This window comes from Bos taurus, chromosome 6, assembly GCF_002263795.3.
Source record: "Bos taurus isolate L1 Dominette 01449 registration number 42190680 breed Hereford chromosome 6, ARS-UCD2.0, whole genome shotgun sequence".
Taxonomy (NCBI): domain Eukaryota; kingdom Metazoa; phylum Chordata; class Mammalia; order Artiodactyla; family Bovidae; genus Bos; species Bos taurus.
Genome location: NC_037333.1, coordinates 101,093,294 through 101,115,470, shown reverse-complemented (window position 1 = coordinate 101,115,470; position 22,177 = coordinate 101,093,294). Strand labels below are relative to the sequence as shown.

General features: G+C 37.4%; 1 protein-coding gene across 13 annotated transcripts in view; it reads left to right on the top strand.

The window, feature by feature from the left end:
* The window catches only part of MAPK10 (mitogen-activated protein kinase 10), a 622,226-nt gene that overhangs the window by 414,616 nt on the left and 185,433 nt on the right, over window positions 1–22,177 (top strand). For 9 of the 13 annotated variants that reach the window (NM_001318200.1, NM_001318201.1, XM_059887589.1 and 6 more), the window contains one exon: window positions 18,174–18,245. The exons of 1 other annotated variant lie outside the window; for it this stretch is intronic. In NM_001318200.1, coding sequence (NP_001305129.1) covers window positions 18,180–18,245 — 66 coding nt within the window. In that variant the 5' untranslated portion in view covers window positions 18,174–18,179. Of the gene's footprint in view, window positions 1–18,173; window positions 18,273–22,177 lie in introns of those variants that run through there. 3 more of the 13 variants (NM_001083728.3, XM_024993346.2, XM_005208197.5) reach the window with 2 other exon arrangements.

Sequence of the window (22,177 nt, the reverse complement as noted above, 5' to 3'; positions counted from 1 at the left end):
CTCTCTGTTCATTGCCAACTCCCACAGTTCACCCAAACCCATGTCCATTGAGTTGGTGATGCCATCCAACCATCTCATCCTCTGTTGTCCCCTTCTCCTCCTGCCTTCAGTCTTTCCCAGCATCAGGGTCTTTTCAAATGAGTCAGCTCTTCACATCAGGTGGCCAAAGTATTGGAGTTTCAGCTTCAATATCAGTCCTTCCAATGAACACCCAGGACTGATTTCCTTTAGGATGGACTGGTTGGATCTCCTTGCAGTCCAAGGGACTCTCAAGAGTCTTCTCCAACATCACAGTTCAAAAGCATCAATTCTTCTGCGCTCAGCTTTCTTTATAGTCCAACTCTCACATCCATACATGACCACTGGGAAAACCATAGCCTTGATTAGATGGACCTTTGTTGACAAAGTAATGTCTCTGCTTTTGAATATGGTGTCTAGGTTGGTCATAACTTTCCTTTCAAGGAGTAAGCATCTTTTAATTTCATGGCTGCAGTCACCATCTGCAGTGATTTTGGAGCCCAGAAAAATAAAGTCAGCCACTGTTTCCACTGCTTCCTCATCTGTTTGCCATGAAGTGATGATTACACGTTTTTCAAACAAGTAGTTTGTTGGCATTTATGTAGTGTACATTTTAAAATGGTTTTTTTCTGTGCAACTTAGTATATCACAATTTATTTAGGTTGGATAGAGATAAGATTTCTAAACATAAGCTTTGCAGAAGTACGTGCAGGTTTATGCTGTTAGATTAGGAGATACACTGTTGTTCATATATGTATTTCTGAAGAAATATTAAACAATTAATTATCATAAAAAGCACTTAGCAGAGAATTCTGCCTGTAGATGATTTTCAGTAGATGTTTTTTGCCTTCTCCTAACTTCATTTCATAATCTATGGCTTACGCTGCTGCTGCTGCTGCTGCTAAGTCACTTCAGTCGTGTCCGACTCTGTGTGACCCCATCAATGGCAGCCCACCAGGCTCCCCTGTCCCTGGTATTCTCCAGGCAAGAACATTGGAGTGGGTTGCCATTTCCTTCTCCAATGCATGAAAGTGAAAAGTGAAAGTGAAGTAGCTCAGTCTGTCCGACTCTTAGCGACCCCATGGACCGCAGCCTACCAGGCTCCTCCGTCCATGGGATACTGGAGTGGGGTGCCATTGCCTTCTCCGATGGGTTACACTAGCAGATAATTAAAACAATTTAAATGCAAGAAAATAAATATTCTACTTAAAGAATATAAAATATTTTTTCCATGAAATAATTATCTAAAGAGAAAAATCTTCAAATTGTCTCCTAATTTAATTATTATTAAAGAAAATAGTTTTTTCTAAAAGGTTAAGTATTACTTGGTTAAACCTGCTACAATCTTTGTAATAACCACAAGACAATATTACTGTATATTACTACATTTCCTAAAATTACAGACATATTATTCGTATACCTGGAGGAGGAAATAGCAATCTACTCTAGGAGTCTTGCCTGAAAAATCCCATGGACCAAGGAGCCTGACGGGCTACAGTCATGGGGTTGCAAGAGTCAGGCACAACTGAATGACTAAGCACACACATTATTCTTATAATAAACATACTTTTAAAATATCCACTTTAAAAAATTAATTTAAAAGAATAAATTGAGGGAACATTTGACCTCATATGAATTTATGATTTATTCTGCTGGAATAAATGGGTTGTGATATGAGTTTGTGTTGGTCATATCCCAAGTATCCTCCTTTTCTTTCTTTACTCTAATATAAAGAAATATGTTACTAAATGAAATGAATAGCTGTATACAATTTTGGTTCCTTAAATTTGTGCTTATATTTTAAATTAATTTTCATTGGACTATCAGTCAGTTCAGTCACTCAGTCATGTCCGACTCTCTGCGATCCCAAGGACTGCAGCATACCAGGCTTCCCTGTCCATTCCCAACTCCTGAAGCTTGCTCAAATTCATGTCCATCGAGTTGGTGATGCCATCTAACCATCTCATCCTCTTTCGTCCCCTTCTCCTGCCTTCAGTCTTGCCCGGCATCAGGGTCTTTTCCAATGAGTCAGTTCTTCACATCAGGTAGCCAAAGTATAAGTAAGTGAAGTCGCTCAGTCGTGTCCGACTCTTTGTGACCCCATGGACTGTAGCCTACCAGGCTCCTCTGTCCATGGGATTTTCCAGGCAATAGTACTGGAGTGGATTGCCATTTCCTTCTCCAGTGGATCTTCCCGACCCAGGGATCGAACCCAGGTCTCCCACATTGTAAACAGACACTTTACCGTCTGAGCCACCAGGGAAGTCAAAGTATAGTTGCAGTATAGTTGCTTTAAAATACAGCAAAAGAGACACTGATGTATAGAACAGTCTTTTGGACTCTGTGGGAGAGGGATAGGGTGGGATGATTTGGGAGAATGGCATTGAAATACGTATAATATCATATATGGAATGAGTCACCAGTTCAGGTTCAATGCAAGATACTGGATGCTTGGGGCTGGTGCACTGGGATGACCCAGAGGGATGGTATGGGGAGGGAGGAGGGAGGAGGGTTCAGGATGGGGAACACATGTATACCTGTGGCGGATTCATTTCGATATTTGGCAAAACCAATACAATAGTGTAAAGTTTAAAAATAAAATAAAATAAAAAAAAATAAAATATTGTGTTTTTACTGTACTGCAAATTAAATCAGCTATAGGTATACATATATTCCATCTTTTTTGGATTTCTTTCCCATTTAGGTCACCACAGTGCATTAAGTAGAGTTCCCTGTGCTACACAGTACTTCTCATTAGTTATTTATTTTGTGCATAGTATCAAAAGTGTGTATCTGTCAGTCCGAATCTCCCAATTCCTCTCACCACCTTGGTATCCATATATTTGTTCTCTACATCTGTGTCTGCATCATTTTTCTAGATTCCACGTATGTGCTTCCCAGGTGGGCAATGCAGGAGACATAAGAGAAGTGGATTTGATCCCTGGGTTGGGAAGATCCCCTGGAGAAGGAAATGGCAACCCACCCCAGTATTCTTGCTTAGGAAATCTCATGGACAAAGGAGTCTAGTGGGCTAAGATCCATAGGGTCTCAGAGTCAGACACTCCTGGAGCAACTTAGTATATGATATTTATTTTTCTCTTTCTGACTTCACTCTGTTTGATGCTAAGTCTATCTGCGCTGTGCTTTACTTTAGAATTTAAAAAGATTTGGCTGTGCAAAATAGGATGTGTGCTAATTGTGCCTGCAGCAAGAGGCTAGTAAGAGGAATCTGTCCTGCAAACCCGAGGTGGAAAGAGGGTGTGAAGAAGACAAAGAACATGGCTTTAGTTTTGCGTGTGTGTGTGTGTGTGTGTGTGTGTGTGTGTGTGTGAAGTAGAGCAGTAGAAAGAAGAAGTTGGCAGGGACAGAGGGATGTATGGAAAAAAGAAATGGTGGTAAGCCTTATCTCTGGGGCTTTGTGTGACGATAAATAAATATGTTTCTACTAGGAGAGTTGGCTTGAAGCCCTGGGAAAAAACTGCTTCCTCTGTACTAATCTCTGCTTCAGAGTTTATGGTTAATTATTTTTACAAATCATTTCCCTCTTGCCCTCTTCACTCCAATTCAGTTGCTAAGTGACTGGAAGATAAAGTGACCTCTGAATTTATTCTTCTCATTACATTGTTAGATTTTTTTCCGCATCACTTAAGGGATGGATTTGTTCGTTGTAAGTTCAACACCTCTCAAAGATTCAAGTTGACATTTCACCTAATTAATAGCCCCTGTTGGCCTAGTTATTCTGGGGATGCATAATTAAGGCAATAATGCTACTTGTTCAGTGGAATTGGATTTTATTTTGCCTTTTAAATGGATTGCCCAAAGGTTTATTGCTTTTTCTGGCTTAAAGCATATTATTATGCCCATCTGTGTTAAAATAAACATCCTTAGAAAACTCCATCCTTAGAAAAATTTTTAAAAAGTACTCTAATATAGAAAATTTTGAACTCTGAGGATAAAAAAAAACCTATATATATATATGTACAGTATTTTAATTTAATGGGAATTCATTAAAGGCACTGATTTTTACCTTTTATCTTTGAATTGTTCACTTTCATACTTGGAGTCCTCTCTGTAGCACCTGACAGAGTGGATACTGGATATATACATATATTGTTCATTCACTTCATGTGCTAAGAATTCAAATTTTCCTTTTAAAGTGAAGTTAGTATAAAAATGGTTATACATATCATAAGTAATTCGGACTAAAAATCAAAATAAAACTACAAACATTTTGTCTATTTTTACTCTTTGGGACTTGTAATCTGTATGTCTTATCCTCTGTGATGTGAAATGTTATTTACTTATCTAATCAAATGTATGTATAAAGATACATAGTTGATTCTTACTCTATAAAAAACATTCTGCTCCATGCTTTACAAATATTGTTAATGTGGAATCACTAAGGAAAAAAAAATCATCTTTTCCCTTATCTGGGGCTTCCCTGGTGGCTCAGAAGGTAAGGAATCTGCCTGCAATGCAGGATTCAATCCCTAGGTCGGGAAGATGCCTTGGAGAAGGGAATGGCTGCCCACTCCAGTGTTCTTGCCTGGAGGATTCCATGGACAGAGGAGCATGGCAGGCTGCAGTCCATGGAATTTCAAAGAGTCAGACACAACTTTCTTTTCCCTTTACCTCGGGTACCTATTTAGGAAAAAAGACCACATGTAATTCACATGTGTACACACACACAAACCTACAAATGGCTGTGGGTGAATGGAGCATGCAGATGTCAGATGCTGAGTTTTCTGTGAATATGATCATGTCTGTGGTGGTGGGAGATACACAGGGTTTCTTGTAGTATCAGAGGAGCCGAACTTTATACTTCTTGATATTTAGATGGAAAATGTCATGACAAAAAAGATATAACCAGGCAAAAATATAGTAGTTTCGATCTCACGCCTAGACAAAATAAGTTTTGTGATAACGAGATGTGAAATGGAGGTGTCTATTAAACCCACTAGAAGCAATTCAAGAAACATTTTATTAGATTTATAAATTATAAGGATGATAAAAATCTTGTTTCTCTGTGCTAATGTAATTGTATACGGGATATTCTAGAAAAATAAGTAAAACACTTGTGTCTGGATGCAAACCCCATATACATGAATTTTAGGAGCATTTAGAAGAGGAAAAAAAATCAGTTGGTCAGAGGCTATTTTTGTTGTTGTTTAGCCGGGTCCAACTCTTTTGCGACCCTATGGGCTTTAGCCCGCCAGGCTCCTCCATCCACGGAATTCTCCAGGCAAGAATACTGGAGGGAGTTGCCGTTTCCTTCTCCAGGGGCTCTTCCCCACCCAGGGATCAAACCCACATCTCCTGCATTGGTAGGTGTGTTGTTTACCATTGAGCCATCTCAGAAGCCTCAGAGGCCATCACTGGTATATTTTAAGTGTTTGCCAGCCAACATTTTGAGGAATCTTAACCTGTGTTTACTGCATAGCGTTTGGGACATTCGGATTAGAGTCCTTATTGCCTCACTGATGACGTATATGAATTTGGAAGATTTACTAACTGTTTACCATTAGGCCTCAAGTTTCTAATCTGTGAAAAGAAGTTGCTTAGATGTTTGCTGTGTTTTATTTCACTTAAAAGCTTTGCATCTGTTATTTTACCATATCCTGTAATAACATTTTTCCTTATTAAAAAGAGGTAGTCTTCATTGTAGAAACTGGAAAATACATAAAAGCACAAAGCACATTTCTAGCTCTGTAAAATTATATTCATATCTATCCATATCCATTTAGTTTTTAAAAGATTGAACTTGTTTCTGTTTAGTCACCAAATAGTGTCTGACTTTCTGCGACCCCATGGACTGTAGCCCACCAGCTTCCTCTGTTCATGGGATTTCCGAGGCAGGATTACTGGAGTGGGTTGCCTTTTCCTCCTACAGGGGATCTTGCCCACCCAGGAACTGAACCTTTGTCTCCAGCATTGGCAGGAGTATTATTTACCACTGGTCCACCAGGGATGCCCAAAAGACTGAGGACATATTGTAATATATTTCTGTTATGTTTTTCCACTTTATAATATATTGTGAACATTCATCCATCTTATAATTTATAAATGCTTAAATGGAATTATGATATATGGTTTTACAGTAATTATTAATCCATTTTACTGAACACTTTATTTTGCAATTATTTTACTACATATAGTGCTGTGGTGAACATTCTTAGATGTTTGTAAGATATTTGATTATATCTTTAGCACAAATTCTTAGGTACAGAATTACTTGTCTTAAATGCATTTTTAAGCAATTGAATACCTGTTGTCAACTGCCCCCTTAGTGCATGGATATTTATTTGCAACACCTATTGATTCACTCAACAAGTATTTATTTAGTGCATATTTTATATTGAGTGAAGTATTGAGCAAAATAAATGTTTGGGGGGAGGAGAGCAGGGTACGTCTGTTTCTCTGCATTTAATATTGTTTCATCAAAAAAAATTCCTCAATTTGGTGAGTAAAGAGTGAAAAGTGAAAGTGTTAGTCACTGAGTTTGTGTCTGACTTTTTGAGACCCCATGGACTTCAGCTCCTCTATCCACGAGATTCTCCAGGCAAGAATACTGGAGTGGATAAACATTGCTTTTTACCAGGGGATTTTCCCAACCCAGAAATTGAACCTGGGTCTCCTGCTTTGTAGGCAGATTATTTGCAATCTGAGCCACCAGGGAAGCCCTTGGTGAATAAATGCTATCTTATTTTTTATTTCTTCACTATGAAGATCGAAGCCCTTTAAAAAATTACTTTGGTAGCCATCTTTTGTATTGGGATTTTCTGTTGTACTGACCACTTTGCTTGGTGTCTGTATCTCTCTTTGGTGAAGGAGGAAGAATATCCCCAGTGTTATTTAGTTCTCTTTCAGCTGGTTGCCAATCATACTATGTCTCCTCATCAAAATTAGAATTTTTCTTATCAACATTAGAGCACTTTTCTTTCTATTATATGTTGGTGATAAACTGATCTCTTTTGTTTGTACGTTTTATTGTTCTTAATATGTTAGTTCTATAGTGTGTTTTAATTGGTTTATTTCTAAAACATCATTTTTCCTACCCACTTTATTTTATGCCCATCAGTCTTCCTTCAGTCCCATCATTATTTTCTGGGGATTCTGACTCTTATCTCTAATTGTTTTTAAGATTTTATCACTGTGTTGGCTCTTCTACAGTTGGTCATGATATTTCTAGGCATGGATATATCCTTATCTATCCTGCTAAGTACTTCATTATGTTTTTCAGTTTTTAAGAATTAAATTCATGTTATTACTTCATTATTACTTCAGATATTGCCCCTTTGCATTTTCTGTTTATTTGCTTTGTTCTTTCTGGAACTCCCATTATATTTATTTTTGACCTTGTATTGCATATGTCTCTCAATCTTTCATATTTTTCATCTCTTTATTATTCTATCACAAATTTCTGTGAGTGTCCTACCAGTTCATTAGCTCAACTGTTTCAGTTTAACCTGTTTAATCTATAAGGCTTTTAATTTTAAAGCTATGTTTTTCACAATTTCTATTTAGTTCATTTTCAAATCTATCCATTTTTCCTTTTATCACATCACTAGCTTATTTCTTATGACATTTATTTTGACTCTTTAATTATTTTTCTCATTCCTACATATGGTCTTTCTGGTTTTTTCTGTCATGTCTGAAATCCTTGTGGTGTTGTAATATTTCTTTTATAGTATCTGACGATTCTCACTTGTGATGTTTGCTTTCCTCATGATATTTATAAAAAATATATGATTCATCTTTCAGTTTTTTTTTTTTCTCTATCATTTTCGGTACCTGGTAACTTCCAGTGGTGTGTTAGTAGATGTTTAATTATAAGCTCTCTGAGAAAAAGTGCTCAGGTTTGTAGCATATCCCCAGCATAGCCAAGTTTAAAAAACTGAAGAAGTGTCATTGAGCATGGAGGTGGGAAGAGATGTGCACACTCAGATTTTGTAAGCTTATTAACTTCAACATCACTGGCAGTTTTCTTTTTTTACTATAAATTCAGCTGTCTGTTAACTTTTTGTTATATTTTACCCAGCACATGTAGAGCATGACATGAGTTTCCGTTAGCTAACTTTACCGGGTTCCCAGGACTGGAAGCAATGCTGTTTGTCCAAAATTCAGAAAGCTCAACAAGGTTTGTGCATGTTATAGTTCTTGAGTTGGTGAATTCCACCATTTATACATCTTTTATTTGATATGTTCTATCTCTTAATACTCCACTCCATTTCTTCTTCATTTGCCTCTTTCCCCCATCTCTGGTTGCAAAACAGTCAGACACAACTTAGCGACTAAACAACAACAAAATACAACAACCCATCACTTACATTTTGGTCTCTATTGCTTTACTTCTGCTAAATAAGCTTATCAGAGGACTTCTGTGGAAGGAATCATCTTGTTATATAAATAGTATTTTAAGAGATACTTAGCTTTTAGAGGCGGAGAAGGCAATGACACCCCACTCCAGTACTCTTGCCTGGAAAATCCCATGGATGGAGGAGCCTGGTAGGCTGTAGTCCATGGGGTCACTAAGAGTCGGACACGACTAAGTGACTTCACTTTCACTTTTCACTTCCATGCATTGGAGAAGGAAATGGCAACCCACTCCAGTGTTCTTGCCTGGAGAATCCCAGGGACAGGGGAGCCTGGTGGGCTGCCATCTATGGGGTCACACAGAGTCGGACATGACTGAAGTGACTTAGCAGCAGCAGCAGCAGCAGCTTTTAGAGGTAGACAAGCACTGATTCCTTGAAAGGAGATAGCATATTTCCTGAAGTTAATCATGTTCTCCTAGATGTTTGTGGGAAGAGTGCTCTCATCAGAGGCAATCATTTTTGTAAATGGTGAGATGGTAAATATTTTAGACTTTGCAGGCCATATATTCCCTCCTACAATTACTCAGCTCTGCCACAATAGTGTAAAAGCAGCCTTAGATAATATGTAAATGAATCAATGGGCTGTGTTCCAATAAAACTTTATTTACAAGCAGGTAGTGAGTTGAATCCCAGGGACAGGGGAGCCTGGTGGGCTGCTGTCTATGGGGTCGCACAGAGTTGGACACGACTGAAGCAACTTAGCAGCAGCAGCAGCAGCAGCAGTGAGTTGAATTTGGTCCATGGACTACAGCTTGCTGAGTCCTGCTCTAAATGATAGTCCATGGATGTAAAGACTTAATAATATTTTAAAGTGAACATATAAACAGTTGTTAATAGAAAATTGAATTTAATTTCATTTTCTATATCAGCACTTGGAAAGATAATTACTAGTTTTAAGATATAATTACTTTTTTTCTGCATATAGTTGGGAGAATTGTTTTGGGCATAGAAGAAGCAGTGTTTTGTAATTAACAGTGACTTTGTATTTAAATATTGTATATATGCTTGCAGGCTGTTAGTCATTTATAATAAATGTGAGATGTATGAAATACAAAAATTATTTACAACGAGTTTGTTGTGTACCAACTCACCTTGGCAACTGCTGGACCTTAGGCTATTTTTGGAATCAGTAGGTCATTTGGTCTTCCCCTCTATATATTGCATTTCAGTGACAAACCATGGGAGCCTGGAGCTGCCCAGAACAATTTGATTTTTTCATCTGCAAAGATTCTCAAGCTTCCTGTGGTTTAGCTGGCACATCTCACATACAAAAGAATTTAAGTATTGATCTAAGCTATTAAAACACATCATAGTTGCATTCTTTTATAGCAACTGCTGTGCACCAGTTTAGCCTAATGAATTCTCAAGTGTATCTCATTCATACAATTTGGCCTACTGTTCTGCTCAGAGTAGCCATTAACTCCTATAGGCATGTAATGAGGAGGAACTCAGTAGAGTACATGGCAAGAAATGAACATATGGGGGTTTTCCCAAAAGAACAACCAGTAATTGAAAGCACTAAACTCCCCCAGTTATCATCCCCTCCCTTTTCAAGCTATTCATAGATACCAAGATGCTCTCACTAATTCCATTGTAGACTAATGTCAGGATAATGCCCTGGCCATTTATGCTGTTTCTATGTAATGGTGCCAGATGTTCTCTACCATGCTATCAGGAAATATAATTACCAGACTGGCTTTCTGTAATTCACTAGAATTATCATACTGAGTGTCCTTTTTCTCTTAATGTCCCTTTGTAGAACCAGAAGCTTCTGCCTTGATTTAGTGACTTGGCCATAGGTGCAACTAATACATTTGGAATCTTTATAATGCAAATCAGGAAAGGTCAAGATACTTGCTTTTCATAGAAAGATTATTCATTCATTAAAAATGAAAATACATTGTTCATTTCAGGTGGGTGGGCTGGATGTTATTTCCCACATGTCCAGGTCAGCAGTACAGAACAAAAACATTCCTGCTTGCTAAGATTTCTGAGGTTGTCTTTGCTAGGCTCTTTCATACTTTCACTACTGCAGACTCCTCATTACTAATTTGTTTGGATAAAATTTATTGAAAATTCACAGGTCTCAATATGAGAAGATAGTGAAAATACTTAGATTTGTGGTAGAGAAGGAAAGAAGCTTTTTTCCTTTGATTCTTTTTTTATTCAATAAACATTTATTTGACGTTAACTATACACTACGAGTAGTGCTCTGTCCTGGTGTTGTGAGCGTGAATAGAACAGAATCATTTCCCCCAAAGGTCATAATATAGTATGGAGCAAACATATGAACAGTTACAGTATTACAAGATACTCATAATTAAAGTACGAACAAAGTGCTGTGAGAAGAAGGAAAAGACTGAGAGTGGCCGGGAGAACATTTCCCCATTTAATGCACTCTACGGGAAGGTCCCCTGGAGGAGGAAATGGCCACTAGCTCCAGTATTCGTGTCTGGAAAATCCCATGGACAGAGGAGCCTGTCAGGCTACAGTCCATAACGTCACAGAGTGGACATGACCGAGTGACTGAGCACGCACGCACACACGAGGTAGTGAAACAGCAAGGGAACAACTCCCTTTTTTTTTTCTGAAGTAGAACATTTTTAAAGTCTTTATTGAATTTGTTACAGTATTACTTCTGTTTTATGTTTTGGGTTTTTGGCCTCAAGGCATGTGGGATCTTATCTCCCTGACCAAGGATCGAACCCACACCCCCTCCATTGGAAAGCGAAGTCTTAACCACTGGACCACCAGGAAATCTTGGAAAAGTCTTGGAAAATCATCTTTTAAATGCTGAAAATGAGCATTTGGAAAATGGAAATGAAATAAAAATGTCATTTATAATAACATGAAAATATAAGAATAAAAGTGCTTAAAAATAAACTTAGAGGTGTGAAAGGACTACACACAGAATATATGATTAAATATAAAATACTTTTCTTTTTAAATTCTTAATTTCTTTAAAATAGAATGACTTAAGCAAAGGAAAAATAATAGCAATGTGCTGTAGGGTTTATAAAATATGTATAAATAAAACATATGATAACAATATCTTAAAGGATTAGAGGTGAAAATTGAAGCATACTATTGTAAGTTTTTAAAACTACATGTTTGGAGTAGAATAATATTATTTGAATCTAATTTACTAAAAATTAAAAATGAAGATTGCAAACTCTAGAGAAACACTCATTAATAAAAGAAAAAGAAGTATAAATAATAACTTATTATGTAAAATAAAATGGGAAACAAAACAATACTCAATTCTTACAGAAAGGCTCTTCCAGAAAATTGGGATAAAATAAATACAAAACTAATGACTTCCCAGGTGGCGCTAGTGGTAAAGAACCCGCCTGCCAATGCGGGAGACATAAAAGATGTGGTTTTGATCCCGGGGAAGATTCCCCTGGAGGAGGGCATTACTACCCAGTCCAGTATTCTTGCCTGGAGAATTTCATGGACAGAGGAGACTGACAGGCTACAGTCTATAGACTCTCAGAGTTGAAACAGACTGAAATGACTTAGCACACACACATTCAAAACTAATTGTATGATGATGGACTTAACGTTCATAATTTAAATGAAAATGGATATGTGGATCTGTTAAAAGTCAGAGATTATCAGCAAGTCATCACTTCTATTCAATGTTGTTTCAAAGGCAGGACAATTAGCTGAAAAAAATAAAAGGCATACTGGAAAGGAAAAAGCAAAAACTGTCTTCACTGAAGACATTTTTGTGTGTAAAGAAACTCCTAAACTATCAGCAAAATATTTACTAGATTTAGGTGACTCAGACAGGAAAGAATTCACCTGCAATGCAGAAGACCTGAGTTCAATCTGTTGATCAAGATGATCCCCTGGAGAAGGGAAATGGCAACCCACTCCAGTATTCTTGCCTGGAGAATCCATGGACAGAGGAGCCTGGCGGGCTACAGTATGTGGGGTACTGAAGAGTTGGACACGACCAAGTGACTAACACACACATAATAAGTGAATTTAGCAAGCTTCTAAATATAAGGTCACTTACAAAAATTGACTATTTTTAGAAATGAGTGTTTAGGAAGTGAAAATGAAAATGTCATTTATAATTGCATCAAAAATATAAATGTTTAAGAGTAAACTTAAAAAACGTATAAGGTATATTTATATACTGTAAACTGCAAAACATTACCAAGATAAATTAGAGAGTACTCAAGTAAATGGACAAATATACTATGATTGTGGTGGATAGAACACTCAACTTTAAGATATCTGTTCTTCCCAATGCAATCCAAAACAACATTTTAGAAGTTTTTCTTTTTTAACTTATTAATATTTTGAAACACTAGGCTGATTTTAAAATTAATGTGGAAATGCAGAGACCTCGACTAGTCTCCCAAATAAAAACAAAAATTTGAAGTATTTACCTAATTTTAAGACTATTATAAATCTACAGTAGTCAAGACAGGATGGTATTGGGTTAAAGATAGACAACAGATAAATGGAATAGAATGGAGTGCTGAAATAGACTTACACTGATGCAGTCAATTGAACGAAGACAGCAGGCAACTCAATATGGAAAGGAAAGTCTTTTCACCAAGAATGTTTGAGCCACTGGGTATCATTAAGGAAATAAAAGTGAATCTCAACATATACATCATAGCATGAATTGAAATTTATTGGAGAGGTATCACAGACCTAAAAATAAAAATAACAATGTCAAGCTTCATGAAGAAAATGTGCAGGAAAATCCTAATGAACTTGGGGTGGGCAAAGAGCCCTAACAAAATCAAGAAAACACTAATAAAGGAAAAAAATTGTAAAATAAATTTCATAAAATTATTATTCACTGAAAAACAACATTAGTAACCTGAATATGTAAGCTACAGACTGAAAGAAAATATTCATAATACATGTAAGTAATAGTAAACTTTTACCTGAAATAGAGAATTTCTGAAATTTCTATAAAAAGACAACCCCCTTCCCCTATCTACAGTCTCACCAAATGGACAAAGTACTTGAAAAGGCACTTCACCAAATAAGATAAATAAATGGCCAATAAACACATGGAAAAGTTGTTAACACTATTAGTCATCAGGGAAGTAAAAAAATAAAACTATAATGAAATATTACTAAATACTCACTAAAATTTAGAAAACTGATAACTCCAATTGTTGGCAAGGATGTGAAGCAACTGAATTTTTATGCATTGCTACAGTGGGTAGCCAATGTGTCTAACAGTTTTTAATAAGTTAAATATATCCTTATCCAATGACCCAACAATTCCCTCTTTAGATATTTTCCCCAAAGAAATGAAAACATATTTCTGCAAAAATACATGTACATAAATGTTCATGCAACATTATTGATATCCAAAAATTAGAAACACCTCTAATGTCTAAAAGCAGAATAGATAAATTAACTGATACATTTTACTCAGCAATAAATAGAACTATTATTGATATTTATGCCAACATAGATACATTTAAAAGCATTTTGCTGAACAAAAGAAGCCCAATCAAAGAAAAAAGAAACTACATACTGTAGGATTTCTTTTCATTTGTTTAACATGTTTATGACATTGTGTCACCTGGATGCTTGTTTCTTTGAACAACCATTTCATTGCTTCGTACTCAATGAATGTACCATAGTTTATTTATTCATTGGTCTTTCTATGATTATTTGTTTTTTCTTAGTATTAGTTTTTATTATTTATTTTACCATTACAAAAGTATTCTCATGAACTGCCTTTTATGTGTATCCTGGTAGCAAAACACAAGAGTGTCTCTGGAAATATGTATAGAAATAGAATTGCTGGGTGGTAAATGGCAACCCACTCCAGTGTTCTTGCCTGGAGAATCCCAGGGACGGGGGAGCCCGGTGGGCTGCCGTCTATGGGGTCGCACAGAGTCGGACACGACTGAAGCGACTTAGCAGCAGCAGCAGCAGCAGGGTATGCAGAAGTTTATTTCCTAGTGCTATTTTGCCCCTGAATTTGGTTATTCTAACTGCCAGTTGTGTATAACTATGAGCAGTGTATAAACATCCCCATCTGAGCAACTGCTTTGTAAAAACTGAACATTATCATACTTTTCAGTTTTTATCAATTCGATAGGTATAAAATAGTATCTCAGTGTGGCTTAAAATTACACATATATTTATGAAAGCTTTTATATTTCTTTTTCTATGAAATGTAGTCCATGTTTTATTGTCCATTCTTCTTGTGGATTCTCTGCCTTTTTATTCTCATATTTTAGGAGCTCTTTGTAGATTCTGGATGAATCTTCCTCTGGTTATGTGTCTGTCAAATATCTTTTCTGAATTTACGGCCTACTTTTTTTTTACCCTGTCACATTTTTTCATAAACAGAAATGATTCATTTTAAGTAGTCTCTTTTGTCAACAGTTTTCTTTATAAGGTAGCAACTTACATGTTTTTTTTTTAATTTTATTTCAATTGGAGGGTAATTACTTTACAGTAGTGTGATGGTTTCTGCCATATATCAACATGAATCAGCCACAGGTATACACATATGCCCTCCCTCTTGAACTTTCCTCCCAACTCCCACCAACTTGCATATTATTTATGATGTATTTTTCAGACATTCAACTACATTTCCTTCCATATTATTTAAAGTTTGGGCTTTCTTGAACAATTTTATCCATCTGGAATTGTGTTTTGTATACAATGTGAGGTAGAGATTGTGAAGAACTTTTAACAGTCTAAGATGTTACTCTGCCTGCAAGCTAACAAAGTAGCCTGCCAGAGGATGCTGGGGCAGAAGAAACGCAGTTCCCGAGTCAGGTGAAAAGTTCTTTACTACTCACATTAATAGCAGGAGCTACAGTGTCAGAATTCATGCCAGTTTCTCAAACCCAGTTCCCGTAGGGTGACTCAAGGAAGGTCAGATGACTACCGCACAAACAGTGAGTTGTATTACAGAAGAGGGTCTCTTGTAGTGGGCGGTTAGCATGCCTTACCTTTAACCTAGAGGGGCACCTTGTCTGTATTATACTGGATAATAGATAGTAATAAAACCTGCCTTATACTCCAGAGAGTGGCATCTTTCCCTTCCAAGGCTGTTTTTTCTTATAACTATCCTTGAGAACATAGTCTGGAATAAAGGCAGCCAGCGCCTCTGCCTGTAAGACTTGCACAAATATGAGAAGCAACTGTCTCTTAGCAAAGGGTGTATGTCCTTTTCCCCTTGCCCCAGTATTCATGACTAATTGTCTCTGCATGGTTTAATGCACAGTTTCATCTTTCCCCATGTATCTTTAATATAATCAGATTTAAACATCTACATTAACATAACATTGTCTGTTTGATTCCATGTATGTAAGCATCTGCTTCTGGGCTCTCTGATCTATTAATCAGGCTTCTCTGATAGCTCAGCTGGTAAAGAATCCGCCTGCAATGCAGGAGACCTGGGTTCGATTCCTGGGTTAGGAAGATCCTCTGGAGAAGGGTTAGGCTTACCCACTCCACTATTCTTGGGCTTCCCTGGTTGGCTCAGCTGACAAAGAATCCACCCACAATGTAGGTGACCCCTGTTCCATTCCTGGTTTGGGAAGATCCTCTGGAGAAGGGAACAACTACCCACTCCAGTAATCTGGCCTGGAGAATTCCATGGATTGTATAGCCCATGGGATGCCAAAGAGTCGGACAAAACTGAGACTTTCACTTCCACTTTCACTTTCTTTCCCTGGTGGCCCAAATGTTAAAGAATCTGCCTGCAGTGCAGGAGGCCCCAGTTCGATCTCTGGGTCGGGTAAATCCCCTGGAGAAGAGAATGGCTACCCACTCCGGTATTCTTGCCTGGAGAACCCCATGGACAGAGGAGCCTGGTGGGCTACAGTCCATGGAGCCACAAAGAGTCGGACATGAATGAGCAACTCTCTCGGCATCAATACCATGTAGCTTTACATACTACAGCTTTATATTAAATCTTGTCTGGTAGAGCAATTCTCTCCCAACCCCCTCAAATATCCACCTTGTTCTTCAGAAATGTCTTATATATTCTACTCCTGCCATTCTTTTTTTGTATTTAAAAAATCTACACACATTCCAATGTAAAAAATATATATGTGTGTATATATTTGCAATTCTGAACTTCTGGAATTATTTTGCTTGTTCCAGAGTTTTGTTTGGAACTTTTTGTAGTAAATGTTATGCAGGTGTTTCCAGTGTGACTACCCGTCACAGATCAGCTCCAAGCTTCGGCTTCTTGCCTGCTGCCCTTTAAAAGCTAAGGTTCTGATCTTCAGACATCAGCAGATGGTCTGCACACAAGTGACGGGTTCAGCTCATTTACTTCTCCGCATGGATCCTTTAACTTTGTTTTCAGTCTCGCAGAATTCTTCTTACCCTTTTTTCTTTTTGAGCAGCTCAGCTATGCATTTTAAAAATATTTTGTCTCTTTCATCTAACCTTTTTAACAATTTTGCACTGAAAGTGGTTTTCAGGATATCTTGCCATTCATATTGCCTGAAACAGAAGTCTTTGTCAATAGTGGCTTTAAAATTGTTTAATCACAGAATTGTATCTTTTGCATAATAAATATTCAATCAAGTGTGTTCAATTGAACTGAATAAGATTTCAGTTGGATTTTTCTGATGCTGCCTCATCATTTCCAAATAACCAATACCTGATTTGGCACTTCCACCTCTAGATTATTATCCTCTCCTTAAAACTTTAGGAGTTTTAAGAAACATACAGAAAATAATATACTTGAAATCTTTTCTTACCACCATGATTAAACACATGTTAATATAGTATCTTTTTTACTCTATGGTTATATGGTTAGATAACAAAGCAATTTATATTATTTTATGTACTTCAAAATTTTACACTAATAATGATATTGATACTTTTTTGAAAGATACTTTTTCCCCATTCAGCATTATGTTTGAAATGTTTATCTATGCTGATACCCTAAGCTCTGATTCAATTACTCCAAGTCCTGTCTGTAATTTTATTATAAGTTTTTTTTGAGTGTGTGCTCAGTTGCTTCAGTCCCGTCTGACTCTCTGCGACCGTATGGACTATCGCCCACTAGGTTCTCCTGTCCATGGGCTTATCTAGGTAAAAAAACTGGAATGGGTTGTCTTTTCCTTCTCCAGGGGATCTTCTGGACCCAGAAACTGAACCAGAGTCTCCTGCCTCTTCTGCATTGCAGGCGGATTCTCTACTGCTGAACCACTGGGGAAGCCCTTAATTCTACAATAAATATTCTTATATATATCTTCTTGAACATATATTTGATATTTTTAAGAATTAGATGCCTAGAACTGAAAGTGCTCTGTGATAAGATGTACTTAACTTTGACCCCATGGACTATAGCCTACCAGGCTCCTCTGTCCATGGGATTCTCCAGCTAAGAATGCTGGAGCGGGTTGGCCATTCATTTCTCCAGGGGAATCTTCCTGACCCAAGGTTCTAACCTGGGTCTCCTGCATTGCAGGCAGATTCTTTACCATCTGAGCCATCAGGAAAGCCCAGAACTGAAAGTGCTCTGTGATAGGATGTAATTAACTTTAACATATGAGGTATATTCAGTTTCTTATATCTAGTCTTCATGATTGTGATGACATCCATCAGGATAGATGATAAGACCTTTTTTACCTTATTTCATTTAATATTTGCAATTTGTGAAAAGTACCTAGCACTGGTCTGAAAAGGATTATGCCAAATATATGTTGTGCATGACACCTTGTGTATAATTCAAATTATACTAAAGTTTATAACTATTAAATAATGAATGATTAGGTGAGTTAGCAATTCATGCCCCCTTTTTTTCTGTAGGTATTTATGAGCCTCCATTTATTGTACTACTGCAGTGAACCAACCTTGGATGTGAAAATTGCCTTTTGTCAGGTGTGTGTTCCTTACAGGTAAAACAAGGTACAGTATATTCCCTTGTATTTCCATTTTGCCATTTCATCTTGCACGTTTCACACTAAAGTTAGTGTTTATGTAGAATTAAAAGTAGCCTAGGGAGTAGAATTGGATGCCTAGATTTTTTTCCCCCAGTTCATTTATCTTAGAATAGGAATGAAGAGAATTCTTTTTAATATTGCAAATATTGTACTTAATCACAGTATAAAGTGATTTCTTACTATATTTAACAACATTAATATGTCTTTTTCAAATCCTTAAAATGTGGCTTAAATAATCAAAATAGCTGAAATAGATATTATTTTTGATCGCAGGACTGATGAGCCCCAAGTGCAGAGTCTCCAGGACTCAGATGTAACAGTGTGTAGGCAGTGCTTAGTTTGGCTTCCCTGGTGGCACTAGTGGTAAAGAATCCCCCTGCCAATGCAGACAACGCAGGAGACAGGGTTTTGGTTCCTGAGTTGGGAAGATCCCCCGGAGAAGGGAATGGCAACCCACTCCAGTATTCTTGCCTGGAAAATTCCATGGAAAGAGGAGCCTCGTGGGCTACAATGCATGAGGCCGCAAAGAGTCAGACACAACTGAGCATGCACACACAGCCCTTAGTTCGTTTTTCAATGCCCTGTTCTAGCCAGGAGTTGGGAACAAATAAGACTAGCAGCAATGTGACAAATAAAGGTATCGCTAACCTACTAGTGACGAGGTAGTGTACATGGACAATAGAAGGTCTGCACTCTTGTATTCATACAAATGATATTCTTAAGAAAAAGTCTACTTGAGGTGCTCGTACCTCCTCTAAGTATATTTAGGTCATTCTGACTTAAGACTGTGGTCATTGTATCATTAACAGAGCTCAGTTTTACACTAGGGATTGTTATGTGGCTGGTAAATTTTATAGTAGCTCTAATCGTACTCCAAGCAGAGAGCACTTCCATTTTTTCTGTAATGATTTTTGCTGTATTTTCTCATCGAGATGGGTTATATACACAGAATGACATATGTCCCTTGAAATGAGGTTTAAAAAATAACTCAAAATAATATTATTTTAATACAATATTTTCTAATTCTAGAAGTAACATGCTTATTATAGAAAATATAGAAAAGTACAAAGAAAACAAAACACTGGTAAATCTACTCTGTACGCTGAGCGTAGTTAGAATTTCTATGGAAAAATAAAATGTATTATGTTCTATGAATAGGATTTACTGATCTATTTTATCTTCCTGGCCTCTAAATTGTTGTAGTGCCACAAACTTCCAGGCTTTCAGATGATTTCTCTAATAAGAACTCTGGATCTGGAGTGAAGTAGGTCAGAAAGAGAAAAACCAATACAGTGTATTAACATATATATATATATGTATATATAGATATATACATACATGGAATTTAGAGAGACAGTAATGACGATCCTATATGCAAGGCAGCAAAAGAGGCACAGATGTAAAGAACAGACTTTTGGAATATGTGGGAGAAGATGAGGGTGGGATGATTTGAGAGAATAGCATTGAAACATGTATATTACTATATGTAAAATAGATGACCAGTGCAAGTTCCATGCGTGAAGCAGAGCACTCAGAGCTGGTGCTCTGGGACAACCCAGGGGGATGAGGTAGGGAGGGAGGTGGAAGAAGGGTTCAGGATGGGGGGAAACATGTGCACCCATGACTGATTCATGTCAATGTATGGCAAAAACCACCACAATATTATAAAGTAATTATCCTCTTTTAATTAAAATTAAAACAAAACAAAACAAAAGCTCTGAATCTGAACAGCCTGGGTTAGAAATTCTAAATCTGCCACTTAGCCATTTACTTGTGAGCTTGGGCAAGTTAGTTAACCTTACTCTGCTTCGGTTAATTAGTAAAAAGGGAAAAGGTAATAGGTTTATAAGAAACAAGTGAGTTCATACTTGCAGAGCACTGAGAATATGTTTTTGTTAAGTAGTTAACTAAATCTTCACTAAATTCATGCTCTCTCTTGTGGGGCTCTCATTTGAACTCTAGTGTTTTAAATATTATCGATACCGTGAATACTCCCCAGTTATACCTCTAGCAAAAGCTTTCCCTGAAACTTGGCTCATATACCCAATTGCTTGTTCTACATCTCAGCTCAAATGTCTAATAGGTGTAGCAAATGACACATATACCAAACCAAATACTTGATCTTTCTGTCAAAATTTCTCTGCTCTAATTCAGTAAATGCTAACCCCTCTTTCCAGTTTCTTAGAACAAAATCTTCAGAATAAGCTTTTGGACAACACTTTGCATCCAATCTGTCAGTAAATTCTGTTGGCTCCCCTTTAAAAGTATATCTAGAATCTTACCAATTTCTCCATTACCACTCTGATCCATTCTGATGGTAAGACTAGAGATCTCTTCAAGAAAATTAGAGATACCAAGGGAACATTTCATGCAAAGATGGGCTCAATAAAGGACAGGAATGGTATGGACCTAACAGAAGCAGAAGATATTAAGAAGAGGTGGCAAGAATACACAGAAGAACTGTACAAAAAAGATCTTCATGAACAAAAGATAATCACGATGGTGTGATCACTCACCTAGAGCCAGACATCCTGGAATGCGAAGTCAAGTGGGCGTTAGGAAGCTTCACTACGAACAAAGCTAGTGGAGGTGATGGAATTCCAATTGAGCTATTTCAAATCCTGAAAGATGATGCTGTGAAAGTACTACACTCAATATGCCAACAAATTTGGAAAACTCAGCAGTGGCCACAGGACTGGAAAAGGTCAGTTTTCATTCTAATCCCAAAGAAAGGCAATGCCAAAGAATGCTCAAACTACTGCACAATTGCACTCATCTCACACGCTAGTAAAGTAAATGCTTAAAATTCTCCAAGCCAGGCTTCAGCAATATGTGAACCATGAACTTCCAGATGTTCAAGCTGGTTTTAGAAAAGGCAGAAGAACCAGAGATCAAATTGCCAACATCCGCTGGATCATCGAAAAAGAGAGTTCCAGAAAAACATCTATTTCTGCTTTATTGACTATGCCAAAGCCTTTGACTGTGTGGATCACAATAAACTGTGGACAATTCTGAAAGAGATGGGAATAGCAGACCATCTGACCTGCCTCTTGAGAAACCTGTATGCAGGTCAGGAAGCAACAGTTAGAACTGGACATGGAACAACAGACTGGTTCCAAATAGGAAAAGGAGTACATCAAGGCTGTATATTGTCACCTTGCTTATTTAACTTATATGCAGAGCACATCATGAGAAACGCTGGGTTGGAGGAAGCACAAGCTGGAATCAAGATTGCGGGGAGAAATATCAGTAACCTCAGATATGCAGATGACACCACCCTATGGCAGAAAGTGAAGAACTAAAAAGCCTCTTGATGAAAGTGAAAGAGGAGAGTGAAAAAGTTGGTTTAAAGCTCAACATTCAGAAAACTAAGATCATGACATCTGGTCCCATCACTTCATGGCAAATAGATGGATAAACAGTGGAAACAGTGGCTGACTTTATTTTTGGGGGCTCCAAAATCACTACAGATGATAACTGCAGCCATGAAATTAAAAGACGCTTACTCCTTGGAAGGAAAGTTATGACCAACATAGACAGCATATTAAAAAGCAGAGACATTACTTTGCCAACAAAGGTCCATCTAGTCAAGGCTATGGTTTTTCCAGTAGTCTTGTATGGGTATGAGAGTTGGACTATAAAGAAAGCTGAGCGCCGAAGAATTAATGCTTTTGAACTGTGGTGTTGGAGAAGACTCTTGAGAGTCCCTTGGACTGCAAGGAGATCCAACCAGTCCATTCTAAAGGAGATCAGTCCTGGGTGTTCATTGGAAGGACTGATGTTGAAGCTGAAACTCCAATACTTTGGTCACGTGTTGCAAAGAGCTGACTCATTTGAAAAGACTCTGATGCTGGGAAAGATTGAAGGTGG